At 45.1% G+C, this 16,090-nt stretch overlaps 1 protein-coding gene across 2 annotated transcripts in view; it reads left to right on the top strand.

Annotated features, from left to right (window-relative positions):
• The window catches only part of LOC310804013 (glucosidase 2 subunit beta-like), a 112,459-nt gene that overhangs the window by 80,519 nt on the left and 15,850 nt on the right, over positions 1-16,090 (top strand). Inside the window, exon 13 of one of the 2 annotated variants that reach the window (XM_083669060.1) lies at positions 12,148-12,219. The exons of the other annotated variant lie outside the window; for it this stretch is intronic. Within the exon in view, the coding sequence (XP_083525186.1) occupies positions 12,148-12,219 (72 nt within the window). The remainder of the gene's footprint in view (positions 1-12,147; positions 12,220-16,090) is intronic. 2 annotated transcript variants of the gene reach the window in all.

Genomic DNA, 16,090 nt, shown 5'->3' with positions numbered 1-16,090 from the left:
TATAAGCCAGGAGACAACATCAGTATTTGTTTTGAATGTGGTTTGTATGGTGGAGCATTGGATTTGTCTGTGGACTTTACTGACACATTTGTGTAAAGGCACATAACATCTGAAAGAAGAAGCGATTTTGTCCAATTCAATTTCGCAAATGACTAGTGTATAGACCTTTTTTATTTTATTTGTTATCAAGCATTGGAGCTTTACATTTGACCACGTTTTTTTCTTTCTTTTCACTTTTACAGTAGGCTATGTACAGTTATTATGTCTGTCAATATGTTATATTCAATATGTAAGCTCTTTAAAATATTAAATGTGGGACTCTAATGATTCTTAAATGCCCACTAAAGTGAAAATCCGGTAGAAAACAGATGTAGGCCAGATCTGGGCCGTCATTACTTTGCTGACTTGGGGAGCCTCTCTCCCTAAAAAAAACATGACTCAATTCATATGCGAAGAATGGGAAACAAAACAAGCGCAACTTGAAGCCAATTTATGTTTGAGAGCCATCACTAAAAGCAACGAGGCAAATAGATTCTGGCAGATCATTTAAAGCTCTACTCTTACAACAGATTCCCTTTCTCAAGATGTTTTGTTGCTAGTTATTTTCCTTTTCAGAGTAGTTGGAGGTAGAGGAGAGGAGAACATATGATGGGCACTAAAAAAAGGGACTTAGAAATGAAGGACTGGCATACATACTGAAAGCATGTATTGTTTTGAGATTTATAGACTGATGTAGAATGACAAACAATCACATTTTGCTCTATTATTGTCATCTTCTCCATACTATCAGACATTTCAAATGCTACAGGAATGTATCAGGGTCACAATTCCTCCTACCAGAGCTGGCCCATGAGCAAAGTTCCAACTGTCACCCAGTACGGGTCTCCCACATTTGGACCAAAAGTGTCTCAGTAATGACAGGAAGGTATCAGAGCCAAATATCACGTCCCAGAACTGGCCAATGAGCAAAATGCCAACTTTCACCCAGTTCTTGTCAACCACTTTCAGACCAAAGATTGCCCAGTAATTACAGGAACGTATCAGGGCCACATTCCTCATACCAGAGCTGGCCCCAAGCAAATTGCCAACTCTCATCCAGGGCTGGCCCATGTACTACTTGCCGTTTCTGGCACTGAGCATACAGTATGTGCCACCACGTACTGTATATGCCACCACAAGACCAGATCTGGCTCACAATTGTCTGCTGACTGGGCAGTATTTTTTTTTTTCCCTGGGTAATTTATGTGGGAAAAGGCCCCTACTGCACTCTCCCTCCCCATCTTGTTTCACAGAAGCAATGCATATTAAGATACAAATAAATAAAAAAACCTCATGCATAGACCCCGACTGCATAAAGAAATTCAAGGCCGAAATATGATAAGCTGTCAGCAAAGCGAACTTCCATTAGACTGGGATGGAAACACCATACGCCATTTTATTGAAACTTGCATTCGTGGTTCGTCATGTGGAAAATGAAGGTAAACTGAAAAATGGCCTACTTTGAGTATATCTCTTTATAAACCTCCCTCTAAAAGGCAAGTGGGTCTTTGGTGCTGGTAAAGTATCTCAGCAGAAACTCGATTTAGTATTGGAGAAAGGAGTTACAATAACCTATATCTTAACAATCATGATGCTCTATTTAAAAAATGCTATCTGAATATTGTAATTTGAACTTTAAGATGCAGGTTTTAATTTAAATGGGAAATCTATATGGTACCCAAATATACATTTGAATTCCTCAAACTAAAGAAGGGTGATGTGGAAATGTAAAATAAGTTGTAGAAGTTGGAAGAGTAGAACTCTGAGGACTATGCTGTCATACTTTCCCACCTCACGTTAGGCCCCAAAAGCAACACAATGCAGCAGAACTGTCCAAACACAAAGAAATAAATCACAGTGTCTCGCTTCCTCCAAACATATACTTATCGCTGTCTCCAAGGTGCTCTTACCTCAGATGCGCTATAGCCTAGAACAAGCTTTCTGTATTGTATGAAGACAAAGCAATGGCTCCTTATATAAGAGCACTCTTGCTTGAGAGCTTAATAATGGTAGCTACAGTAATTACAATCAAGTGTATTTCAGAACAGTGAAGAAGTGGAAGTCATGCACATCATTGTATGACAAACCAGGAAGCATGGTGTTCTGATATTTGGCACTATGCAATGGCAAAGTCAACCTTATTCAATCATAGGTAGAGAGTAACTACAATATAATTCTACTTAAGTTGCAAGAATGCACATTTATAGAGTGGAACTCAACAAAACAGTTAACAACACTAGACAATAAATCTGTAAAGCAATCACTGATTTGTAAGTCTCATTGTCTTTGCACCACGCTGATCAAGTAAGTAAATCCATTACAAGCACACTGTTAACATTGTTTATAGGATGTTGCACCCACTACCCAGTTTCTTTAGTATCATGTTTGAAGGGAGTAAGAGTTCTGCATGAGCAAGTTCTTTATTTTCATAGTGGAACTGATTTAATTGCACTTGTACTAACACTGTACTACTCCACATACTAACACTGTACTACTCCACATACTAACACTGTACTACTCCACATACTAAACACTGTACACCGTTTTGATGATCCTCTAAGTTTGCAGAGTAACAATTAATTGTGTCACAGTTTATAAATCAGCGAGTCACATTTGACCTCTCGTAGAGTTGCTGCAAACATACACAGGGTTACCTGTAAACCAATTAGCCAGTGTTGAAGTTGCTGCAGAGTTTGCTGTGTCACCTTAGTGAACCAACCCACGCAGTCACAGCAGTCCATTGGGAGAAAGGCTTAATTGCTCTCTCTCTCTCTCTCTCTCTCTCTCTTTCTACTTCTCTCTCTCTCCCTTTCTCTCTCTCTCTCTCTCTCTCTAGTGGCCATAGTAAGCAGTAGCCAGTTGCTTGCGTCACTTCTATAATTAACTCCAGTTTGTGATTAGTGAAGCAAAGCCTGGTTTCCTGCCTGTTTCCGTCTCTGCACTCATCCACCTTAATGTGTAGTATACAGTACAGCAGCTGAGCCTCCTATGTAATCTCAATTTATTTATTTAAGTTTGCTGCAAGACAGCATGTTTGAATTAAAAGTAAGTTTGTTTGTTTTATTCAGCATTCACCATATTTCACACACATTGTTTTACTGATTTGATTAATAGCCATTCACAGTGATGTGTAATAGATTTACTGTACCTAAGGTCTAGTCAAAATAAAAAATATATGCCGGAGGGGCAGAAAAGATGCATCTAATTCATTCTGTCTGTGTGTGCCTTCAGGTCCTAAAACACATAGCAAAGATTGATGCACTACGAACTCGTTATGGCTAGTGTTTCGAACCATCATAGTCATACAGTGACAGATCGAACTAGAAGAAACAAGAAGCCCGGCATCATGTCTCAGCCTAAACAAGAGGGAGACCAGTTGTCATGTTCGATCGGCCCTGCTCCCTCACACCCTTCTAATTGTCGTCAGAGGCGTAATCAGTGTGCCTGCCTCATCTCGTCTTGTCTCTCCTGGCTTTGTCTTTCTCTCTCTCTCTCCTTCTCTCTCTCCACACCAACGTGTCCTCCTCACCGCTTGTCACCATCAATCGTGTTCGCGGCCTGTACAGTCAGTGATTCACATGCACAGCATCACCAGCACACTCTGTCTGGCTCCCTCTCTCTCTTCCTCTTTCTATCTCTCCCTGTCTTTCCCTGTATTCCCTCTCCCTTCCTCTGTCCATTTCGCTCACCCTCTCTTTTTCTGCCTCGTCTCCCCTCTCTCTCACTCTGTCTGTATCTGTCTCTCTCTTCTTTTCTCACCCTTTGTCACCATCTGTCTATCTTTATACATATTTCTTTCCCTTAAAATCATCCGAATCAGTTTATTGAGGGAGGGGTGCTTGTCTGTTTGACCTCTCCGCTGCATCCCTCCTATGTAAATCGGAGGACATAGGGAATTGGAAAGTGTCAGTCTCAGAGACTGACAGCTAGCCGACTCTCGCCTCCACTGGCGTCGGCCCTAGCGCTTAAATCTCACTCTCTCACCAAATGACACATCTCTTTGTTAGGTCCGACGCCGTGCCTTTGTTATTCCCTCGACATGGAGGGAGGCGAGCGCTCAAGGTCAGATTATAGTCCCCCTGCCTACGAGTAGCCCAGCCTTTTGTGCTGCGGTGGCGCGTCAGCAGAAGTGGGCAGGGATGGATGGCTTTACTCCGAGGGGGGAGGGGAGAGGGAGAGAGAAAGAGAGAGAGAGGGACATAGGCAGACGTGAAGGGGAACTCCCCTGTGGGACTCATTTGATTGCTCTTTCACAGCGTTACCCCCCCTTCCTCCCTCCTATCATCCTCCACTCTCCCCCACTCTGCCTATCAGGTGCCATCTGTTTCTGTGTTCTTACAAGGATGTTTGTTGTTGCTCAAACACCTGCTTTACAAACTTAATGAATCCTGTGGCTTGTATGAAGGACAATAAAGGAGTGGCGGATGGGAATTCTATTTTATTTCCAATAGGAGGCTGTGGTGGGTTTTGATATTGGGTTTTTTTGGGCTCAGTTCTTACTCAGCACTTTTAGAGCACTTGGTAGAAGGGGATTGTGGGTAATAGCGGCTTGGTAAGAAAAGTAGACTTAGCAATGGTGTATTTTCCAGAAAGAGTTGTGTCGGAACAGATGTTCATGAATGTGTTTGAATGTTTATTTCCGATGTCATGTTATGGTTATGTAAGTGTTATATAGGCCTTATGCGTGGGTTCCCTGTAAGTTGCCATTGGAGTATCTCACTGACTGTGGGTGTTGAGTGTCCTTGAGTAGGGGAGGAATCCTAAACCACACCTCATCCCTTCTCCCATAAAGGAGAAAATAGATAGAAAAAAACAACATTGTGAGAAAATGTGCTTTTTTGTTTTACCAATTATATTACTTTTTAATGCATTTAGAGCAAATAATTCTCGTAGTATGGGTATTTCCCCTTGTTTGTGTGTAAGCAGAAGTAAGCATATGCAACATACCCATATACAGTAGCACATCATGGCTACTGACTCAAAAGACTTAGTGACAAATTGTTTTCAGGCTAGAGGGCCATAGAGCTATATCTTGTCACAGTAAGGAAGACACTGCATAGACTAGAGCAGTATGGTATATGTGCGACTCTGCATAGCTACAAATATGTAGAATCGTTTTCTTCAGCATTTTCTCTGGCTGTAAGACAGATAACAGAGAGAGAGGTTAGCGGGGCATTACTGTGGAACATACAGTAGACATGAAAGGATAAATGCCTAAGTGAAACTCCCAGAGACGAGAAACATTTAATGCAGTCCGCAAACAACCTTATGAGCGGAGAACTCAGTGGCCAATCACTAACCTTACTCTCTCTCCCATCCCTCTCTCTCTGATGTTCATCATTTTCTCTCTTTCATCTTGCTTTTCACTCTCATTGCTTTTGATCCCACCCATATCCACTTTCATCAACCCCCCCCCCCATCCCCTGCTATCTCTCTCTTCCTTCTTTTTCTCTTCCTTCTTTTTCTTTCTTTTCTTTTATAATAGTGAATGCATTGGTTCAAATGTCAAGAAAAAAAAAACCCTGCTGGCTTTCCCCTGTCCGTTGCTCCATCGAGTTCTTTGATCAGTTAGTTACTAGAGCTGGTGCTCTGGCCTCCCCTTTCTAGCGCTAGTCTGATACATTAGCAACGGCCTGTGCTAATCACTAACTCCTCCAGTTTCCTCAGCCGTCGTAGATAAGCTGTGGGCAGCACCAGTGGCTTCTTGTCAACTTCTCTCCCAGTGGATAGCCAAAGAGCCAATATGGAGGCCAAGACTGTGTTCAATAATTCTGCTTAGTGTAATGGCTATTTGGCTTTGCTCACTCAAATAACCACTCAGGGGATGTAAGTGTTGGCATGGTGTTAGACTGTTACAAAGTCTCTGTCTTTATGCATGCCTGTCTGTTGTCTGTCAGTCAGTCAGTCAATCAGTCTCTGTCTGTCTGTCTGTCTGTCTGTCTGTCTCTCAGTCAGTCAGGCCATTTTCTTACTGTAGCAGTTAGTAGACAGTCAGTCTGTCTGTGTAATGGCTGTAGTACGCAGGCAGAGGTCTCAAATGCACGACTCAGGGACAACAACGAAAATCCAAAAGAATAGTCTTTAATTTAAAAAATCAGGGGTCCGTACACAGGTAGGCAGTCAATGGGTAGGCAGATAATCCGATGAGGAGTAGGCAAAAAGCTAAATCAGAATAAATCAGGGATCGTAAACCAGGAAAGCTAAACACTAGGAATAAATGCTGGAACGTATTGACAAAAGAACAAAGACGAACTGGCACAGAGACAGGGGAACACACAAACATTTAGTTAGTGTGTTCCCCTGTCTCTGTGCCAGTTCGTCTTTGTACTTTTGTTCAAACTAAATACACAGGGAAGGATGATGAGGAACAGGTGGAGCCAATCAGGGCGGGGAAGACAATCACACAGGAAACACACAAGGGCAGGTAGAAGTGTCTGAAACGAGAGACAAGGTGAGTAACATAAAAATAAACAAGAAACAAGAAATGAATAACATGAAACAAAGACAAACATAAACTAAGGAACAGGACGAGACGTTACAGTACCCCCCCCTCTAGGGACAGCACCTGATGTTCCAGGCAGGTCAGGATGAGCTCTGTAGAACTCCTGGATGAGGTCAGGGTCCACAATGTTCCTGGGGGGAACCCAAGACCTCTCCTCCGGCCCGTACCTCTCCCAGTCCACCAGGTACCGACAGCCCCGACCCCGATGACGAACTGCCAGGAGCCGCTTAACCATATATACTGGACCTCCATCAATGACCCGAGGGGGTAGGGGGGGCTTGGACGCGGGAACAAGAGGACCCTCCTTCACCGGCTTGACCCTGGCCACATGGAAGGTAGGGTGCACCCTCAGGGATCTGGGGAGTCTGAGGCGCACAGCAACAGGGTTAATAACCTTGGAGATGGGGAAGGGACCCACAAACCGGGGAGCCAGTTTGTGGGATTACACTCTTAGGGGGAGCACCAGTGGCTTCTTGTCAACTTCTCTCCCAGTGGATAGCCAAAGAGCTAATATGGAGGCCAGGGCTGTGTTCAATAATTTAGTTTGATCCCGAGGTCTGAGGTCCCGAGTGGACAGCCATACAGCCCAGGCCAGTAAGTGGGGGCAGGCGTTCGCCGACGGTCCGCCATCCTCTTGTACTGGGCCAAGGTTCTGAGGAGCACCTGCCGGGCCCGGCTCCAGATGCGGCAACACTGCCAAACGAACACTTGGGCAGAGGGGACGCTGACCTCCGTCTCCAGGTTCGGGAACAGCGGTGGCTGATAACCGTAGGTGCACTGGAAGGGGGGAGAGACCAGAAGCAGAACCCTGCAGGGTGTTGTGGGCATACTCGACCCAGATGAGGTGCTTGCTCCAGGTGGCTGGGTTCTGAGACACAAGACACCGTAGACAGGTCTCCAGCTCCTGGTTGAGCCGCTCGCACTGGCCATTGGACTGGGGGTGGTACCCGGAGGAGAGACTGACCATGGCACAGAGAAGAGAGCAGAACGCCTTCCAGAATCAAGAGATGAATTGCGGCCCCCGATCTGACAGCACATACCCTAGGAAATCCATGGATATGGAAAACATGAAACAACAGTGCCTCCACCGTCTCCTTGGTGGACAGCAATTTAGACAGGGGGATGAAGTGCACCATTTTAGAAAATCTGTCCACCACCGTCAGAATGGTGGTGTTACCTACCGAGGGAGGTAACCTTGTGACGAAGTCCAGAGAGATGTCAGGGGTGATGAGGTACAGGAAGCGGGTGCAGGAGACCAGGAGGCTGGCGTCAGGAGACCTTGTTCCAGGCGCACACAGGACAGGCAGCCACATATTCCCCAACCTCTTTCTCCATGGATGTCCACCAGAAACATTGCTTGACAACAAAGAGAGTCCGCCGTACTCCAGGGTGACAGGAGAGAAGGGAGGTGTGAGCCCAATGAATCACCTGAGAGTGATGGGAGACAGGGGCAAACAACCGGTTCGGGGGACAACCGTTCTGTACTTCGATGTTAGTACTCGCTTGTCTAACCTCTTCCTCAATGCCCCAAGTTACAGCCCCCACCACACAGGAAGAAGGAAGGATGTTGGTGGGAGCCCTTGGAGTTGAGTCAGGGTCAAACAGGCGAGACAGAGCATTGGGCTTACAGTTCTTAGAACCAGACCAAGACAAGGAAAAGTTAAATCGGTTGAAAAACAGGGCCCATCTGGCTTGCCTGGAGTTGAGCCGCTTGACGATCCGGATGTACTGCAGGTTGTTGTGGTCAATCCAAACCACAAAAGGGTGCTCCGCTCCCTCTAGCCAGTGGCACCACTCCTCCAGGGCCGCCAACAGCTCCCTGTTACCCACGTCATAATTTCTCTCGGCAGGAGAGAGTTTCCGGGAGAGGAAGGCGCAGGGATGTAGCTTGTTGTCCTCTTGAGACCGCTGGGATAGGACAGCCCCGATACCTAGGTCCAAGGTATCCACCTCCACAATGAACTTCTGCCAGGGATCCAGGAGAGTGAGGACGTGTGCTGAGGTGAAGCTTTCCCTCAGGCTCCGGAAAGTCTGGTCTGCCTGGGGAGACCACTGGAAACTGACAGGCGAGGAGGTGAGGGCATGCAATGGAGCGGCAACAGTGCTAATGTTTCTGATGAACCGTCTATACAAATTTGCAAAGCCCAAAAAAATGCTGTACTAGCCTGCAACTGGTAGGCATGGGCAACTCAGCAACCGCACTGACCTTGGCGGGATCCATCTGGATGTTGTCCTCTGAGATGATGAATCCCAGGAAAACAATGGTGGGGACATGGAACTCACATTTCTCTGTCTTCTTGATTATCGAGGAGGTGCTGAAGAACCTAATGGACATGTTGGACATGAGTCTCCTCATCAGGGGAGAAGATGAGGATATCATCCATGTAGACAATGACAAAATGGTTTAACATGTCTCAAAGAAGGTCATTCACCAGAGCCTGGAACACAGCTGGAGCATTAGTGAGTCCAAAAAGCATAACCAGATATTCATAATGACCACTAGGCGTGTTGAAGGCTGTTTTCCACTCGTCCTCCTCCCTTAACCTTACTAAATGATTATTCTAAATCACTAAATGAAGTATTCCTGAGATCGAGCTTCGTAAAGACCTTAGCACCTTGTAAGGGGGAGGGGGTATCTGTTCTTAATGGTAATGTCATTCAAGCCTCGGTAGTCAATGCAGGGACGAAGCATCTTATCCTTCTTGTTGACGAAGAAGAAACCAGCACCAGCAGTAGAAGAGGATGGGCAAATGATAGAGGCAGCAAGGGAAGAGTCAATTTACTCCTTCATAGCCTCCCTCTCAGGGGCCAACAAGGAATAGAGACGCCCTCTGGGAGGAGAAGATCCCGGGAGCAAGTCGTTAGTGCAGTTGTAGGACCGATGAGGAGGCAGAGAGGTAGCACGGGGCTTATTGAATACCTCTTTGAGGTCGAGGTAACAGGAGGGAACACTAGAAAGATCCTGGAAGTCAGAGTCCGATGAAACCAAGGGGTGTGAGGGGAGAGGAGACCTAGTAGGCGTTGGAGGCGCAGGAGGTACAGAGACCAGAGGTCGAGGAGACACTGAAGCAGGAACAGACGGAAGGCAGGAGAGTGAACATCCCTCGCCCAACCCGTAACCTCCCCAGTGGACCAGTTTATGTGAGGGTCCTTGATGAGATTGGTATGGCTGTCCACTCGGGACCTCAGTGTGGTTATTGGCGATGATTAATTGAATTGGTTGAGTTCGGTGAGTGACTCTGCACAGTAGGCAACCATCTAGAGTGTTGGCCTCCAATGGCTTGGGCTGGGGAACAACGTCAAGGCAAAGTCTCTTGGCTAACCTCCAATCAATTAAACTCTCATCTGCTCTGGAGTCCATGAACACAGGATGATTGAATCTCTGGGATGGAGTAATAAACTGAGCAGTAGTGAAACAACAAGAGGGGTTAGCAGAAAAAACAGTTTGGCTCACCAGCGCCCTCTTCCTCACTGATGAGCCTTGTCTTACTGGACACACTGTCATGAAATGACCCAGATGAGCACAGTAGATGCAACTGCCTTCCCGTATACAGCGCTGACGCTCCGCGGGAGTGAGCCTGGCTCTCCCCAACTGCATGGGTTCCTCCGAAGCAGGAGGGGGCGCTGGTGTGTCGGCCGCCAGGACGGGCTGTTGGGAAGGATGGCACGAAGAAGAGCGATCAGCAGTGAACTGATCCCTCAGGACGGGCGGAGTAATCGCAGCGCTGGATCTCTCTCTGTCTCTCTTTTGAAGGCGATTGTCAATTCTAATGGCCAGAGCGAAAAGAGAGTCCAGGTCGGGGGGAAGCTCAAGAGGAGCCAATTGATCCTTGATGAGATTGGAAAGCCCATACAGAAAGGTGTCAAACAAAGCGGATGGGTTCCAGCCGCTATCAACTGCCAGGGTGCGGAACTCGATGGCGTAGTTGGAAACCCGTCTCTTGTCCTGACACAGGCCCATGAGCACTCTCGCTGCCAACCGGGGGTTGTGTGGTCAAAAATCTTGCAGAGAGCGTTAGTAAAAACTTTCAGGGAATTGCAGACTGGAGAATCCTTAGCCCACTTGGCAGATTGAGGTGAGTTGCTCGTCATGGCGAAGAATCTGTCTCTCCTGGGTTTGAAGTGCAGTGCGCACAAAGTCTGAGTCAGATGAGTCCATTGTTTGGCCAATTCATACTTGAATGGCTGTAGTACGCAGGCAGAGGACTCAAATGCATGACTTGGGGACAACAACTAAAATCCAAAAGAATAGTCTTTAATTCCAAAAAGCAGGGATTGGTACACAGGTAGGCAGTCAATGGGTAGGCAGATAGTCCGATAAGGAGTAGGCAAAGCAGAGTACAGTACACAGGTTGGCAGTTCAAAAAGGCAGGCAGATAATCCGATGAGGAGTAGGCAAAAAGATAAGTCAGAATAAACTCAGGGATCGTAAACGAGGAAAGCTAAACACTAGGAATAAACTCTGGAATGTATTGACAAAAGTACAAAGATGAACTGGCACAGAGACAGGGGAACACAGTCTAAATACACAGGGAAGGATGATGAGGAACAGGTGAAGCCAATCAGGGCATGGTAGACAATCACACAGGCGGGAAACACACAAGGGCAGGTGGTGAAGTGTCTGAAACAAGAGACAAGGTGAGTAACACAAAAATAAACAGGAAACAATAAATGAACAACATGAAACAAAGACAAACAAACTAAAGAACAGGACGAGACGTTACAGTCTGTATGCATGCCTGTGTGTTGTCTGTCAGTCAGTTAGGCAGTCAGTCAGTTAAGCCAGGCGGCTTAACTAGCTTCTCCAAGTCATGCTGTCTTGTACACTGCATGAGCAGACCCGATGGTAGCACTCACACTGGGCGAGGCGACCGAGCCCGCCCTCAGCCTCCCTTTCAATGTTTTTTTATGTCATAAAATGCCGCTAGCCAAAAAATATTAAGACTTTTCAGCTGTAGCATTCTTATGCACCAAGAAAAAGCCTAAAAAACATAAGGATCATTTGGACACAATATCAAGACGTGGACTGCAGGGGCTGTCTATTCTTAAAAAGTAATTGGGATTTTTAAGGCAGCTTTGGTCCTGCTAGAGCTCCTCAAGTTTTTCTTCAATATTATGGTTCCAAACCGAGAATTGTAATGTATTTTGTAGGAGGCTACTCTATAAGTATTCTAAATGGACCCAAACACAACTTGCACATTGCCATTGTTTACAGCATCCTGGATTCCCATTGGTTGACTTTCTTATATCGCCCCAGAGCACCTCTCACACTGTACGAAAGGCGCCACGATCAAAACATGTCAGAATTCAAATCGGAAGTAATCGCGTCTTCTCTTCATGTCATTGACCCACTGTGCGAGTAGAGGTGTCAAGTTCACTGCCGATGACCCGCGTTTACAGCCAATATGTAGATTTTCATGGCTGAAACCCCTCAGTGTCTGCCCGGCTGTAGTCATAGTATTTTGTTACTGTATCTCCAAGTGTAAGTTTACCAGCAAAGATGATTCTTCAATGTAAAACTAAGAACAAGTAATGTGTGAAGTACCAATAACACAATAACTGTATATGTATAACTGTAAACTAATTTGTCCCTTCCCTCTTTGTAGGTATACTTACATGCTGTGTCCCTTCAATCAAGTAACACAAAAGAGCACCTCAGGAACAGAGGTCTCATTAGGGTGAGTACATTGTTCAAGGTGAAGCATACATTTTTGCCTATTGACGTTTTTGCCTGTTGCTGCCCTCTGTGGCCACAATGAAAATGTGAATGTTTTCTAATAACGACACATATGTGCATATCCATATAATCAACCAACATGTACAAATGGTACGTACTGTAAAGGCCAGTGCTCATCCACAACAGCAGATTTTAGAAAACACTTTGTGTTGATCAAAAGAGAGCACTCCACTGAACGCTCTTGATGCAATCTCATTTCTTGATCGCTTCCTATTTATCATGTCCATTTAGCACCTTAAAACTCAAATCTACATACTGGACCTTTAACATTCACTTGTGTTGCCACAGTGCAAACCTGTAACAGCGTGCTCTTGTGAAGCCAAGGCATTTCAAGGACTCTTGAAATATTCAATTGCCCTCTGTTAAAGCCATCACTGACTTTGTGTAATAAAGTCTTATATTAGAAGCCTATAAATGTACAAAATAAATTACTTTCACCTCCACTACAAAGCTATGAACAGATAGCCAACACTGGTCCACAGTAGCTGTATGTACTGTAGGCTATATCTATTTGGATATGAGCTTATTCCTCTAGGAACGCACAATATCCCAACAGTGAAAGTTTTCTCATTTTACAAAGAGAAACAATATCCTTTGTCCCGGATTCTGCATTGTAGCAATGTCCCTATTTTTTTCACCTAGGTATAGAAGGTAGCATTTCTCTATTATAAATTGATGTGAATGCTACTTGACACAATGTTGCCCAAAGCTCCTTTATCATTGTTAGGATGTTAATATGGAATTACCCTAAGACCAATATTTGCCATATTGATCTTTTTATTGTTATTCAATCACTGTTAGGATTCATTTGACCTTTAATCAATTGCTAACAGATCTCTATTACAGTTTTAATACCTTTTGATCAATTGCAGAGAGAGGCGAGCAAGCTTCATATACTAGTAGTATTTCCTCCTCTGTCAAGGGTTTCAATTTCATCTACTGGATTACAGTATGGCCTTTTACCTTCCCCAAGGGGTTGGATCTGTCGACCGCTGGACATTGGTCCATATCAAAGTTGTTCGGTGCTATGAAAGAGGCAACTCAATCCCCATAGGTGTATAACTGCAGATGTCACTCCTCTTGCTCTATTTTTTTCTTTTCTTTTGTTCTTCTGAGGTGTTGACGTGGGATGGAGAGATTGATTCTTAGGGTCAGTATGAAGCCCACTGTACAGTATACGTCACTTAGCAATACATGGACCTGCTCAAAGGTACTGTATAGGCAGTAATGCAAATGTCATTATGACAAGCACCTTTTGATCTCTAGCCTTTCTCCAGTGATCGTTGCTCCCCCCCTTATTATAGTGTTCACAGCCAAATTTGGCCGGTCTGTTTTAACTGCTCTTATATTAACACAAAAAACATAAATCATCACCAATTTGTTTAACACCTTTTTAAGCTGTGAAACAATGTCTGGTAAAAAAGAGTTGGAACCTGGACTTCATGTCATCCACATGAGACGTTGCATACCATGATGGCCCTAGGGTCATCCTCACTATGTTTTCCACTCTTGCTCTGCCTCCTTTGTCCAGGGAGGATGAATACCAGAGCAAGTTGCCATTCTTGGACTGGAATGTCACCTCAGTAGCCTCTTCCTCAGCGGCCTCTTCCTCGTCTGTTGACTGTTGGTCAGTCTCATAATAGTCTGGATCGAAATCTGGATCGATGTTGTCTTCCATTTCCGAGACATCCTCCTCTATCTCTGGTTCAATTTCAATCTCCTCTCCATCATCATTTGGTTCAAAAATATGGTCCAGAGCCTCTCTGACAGACAGTCGCCTACTCAGTCGCCTACTCATTGTGTTCACAGAGTAAACTCAGAGCAAAGCACAAAGAAAGCTTTATATATGAGGTCTGTGAGAAGATGATACATTGTTTAGTCTGGAAAGTGTGGTTCATGTGGGGGGATGGGCACATAAGCATGAGAAAGAGATAGGTTCCCGTAACTAACACCAAATTGTTTTGTCTGGAAGGTCTGGTTCACCTGGGAGGATGGGCACATAAGCGCAATGAGAACCAACCCCCGTCTGTGTGTGTGTGTGTGTGTGTGTGTGTGTGTGTGTGTGTGTGTGTGTGTGCAGGAAGGAGGGGGGTGGGGGGGGGGGGGGGGTGAATGTGTGTGGGGGGGCGGGGTGGGGCAGTGGGGGGATAGGGGAATGGATGAAAGGGTGCGGGGCAGATGGGTGGGGGGTGAGGGGGTTGTGGTTGTGTATGTATGGGGATGTTTTCCATCTGCTATATATAGTCTTACCCATTCATTTCCTATGCCGGTCATTTTAGACCTGGAACCTCACAGGTGTGACAAAGTTGACTAAACCACTCAAAATTCAATGAAAGTGGTGATCAGCAATTGTATATGTTCAAATGCCTAGTATGGAGGAAAACTTGAGGCAATCAGATGAAAAACACAATATTTATGATTTAGGAAAAGTTGTAAATCGGTCAGATTTGACCCGGCCAGATTTTAACACTGTAGGAAGGCTAGACCACAGCAGTCATTTACATGGTTCTATTTTTCTCCTCCATATCAGTCTGTTCACATTACGCCTCCTTTACCATCTTCTTGTATCTGTTACCTCTCTGTCAGGTGGAAAAATGTACATTTATCTCCTTGCCGTGTTCCATGTGTATTTTCTTCTCTCTTCCCAATTTTGATTTGAGGTGATAATTATGGGATGTCACTCCGCTGTCCTCTTCCACTCTCTCATTAGCCTTAACCATCAGTCATCAGACACTTTATAGGGTGCAATTATGGAAATTCTATTCCATTGACATTACACTTCCCTTTAAAAACTTTTAATATGCTTTTATGATTGGCTTCGACTCCTCCCTTACCCTCAATTGCAGTTCTGTTTGCATTGAGGGCCACATAGGCTAAAGACTTGTTTTCGGAAAAGACAATAAAAATGCCTAAATGACCGCAGATTTTCACAATAATGTGTCAAAACACTTTCCTTCTCACAGAAATAATGTTATTAAGCCCAGGCTCTCTTTTTAGGCAGGCAACATGAGACGTTAAGACCTGAAGATGTGTTCGGGGAGATTTATCAGTAATTATCCTTTTGCATGTGCAATATTGTTTCTAGGGGGAACTAATTGGAATCTGAAGCATGACTTTTATGTTCTCTTTGCGCTGTCACCTCCTACACTGCCCACTCATACGTGAAGTGGCATAATGTTTCACAGTGTTCTTATCAAGGGAAAAGGGACAGAATGCAATCTGTGAGTAATTTGACCCTGATACTTATGCTTGTCACACACAGTATGGAAGGGTAGAGGGACTGAACAGAACTGTCTATTACAAATCTGACTCAAGGTGCGGTCACAATGTCATCACACTGTCACAGTAATGCAGACTCTTCCCTCCTACTGTACTTACAGCGCCAGTCTGGCTAGAACAAGATGGCTGCCGCAAGGAGCTCGAGCCACAGAGATACTCCACTGAGTATGAACACAGACATCAGACAACTGCCCTCCCAGACAGTGGTCAGGGTTTAAACATGCATAAGACTCAGACCTTGCCACTACAACATTTTCCTCTCCCTGCCCACCTCAACGGCAGACACAGGTGCTCATGTGCCACTGTGGAAAAACATGGCGACCAAAGCCCCTTTAGAAAAACCAACATAGCTAAGAGGTTATTTAATATTTCATTCACCACAAGCTGATTAATGGAAACTAAATGGTAGCTTTGGATGCGGCACAGCATAACTCACACACACACACACACACCCACGCGCGCGCACACACACACACACACACAGTAATGTGATTTGCTGTGGTGGGCAGGCTGCGGTTCACTCTAAGATGTAG

The sequence above is a fragment of the Argentina silus genome, assembly GCF_951799395.1.
Source record: "Argentina silus genome assembly, chromosome: 1".
NCBI lineage: Eukaryota > Metazoa > Chordata > Actinopteri > Argentiniformes > Argentinidae > Argentina > Argentina silus.
Note: the sequence above shows the minus strand (reverse complement) of the source record. Positions and strands in the feature narration are given on the sequence as shown.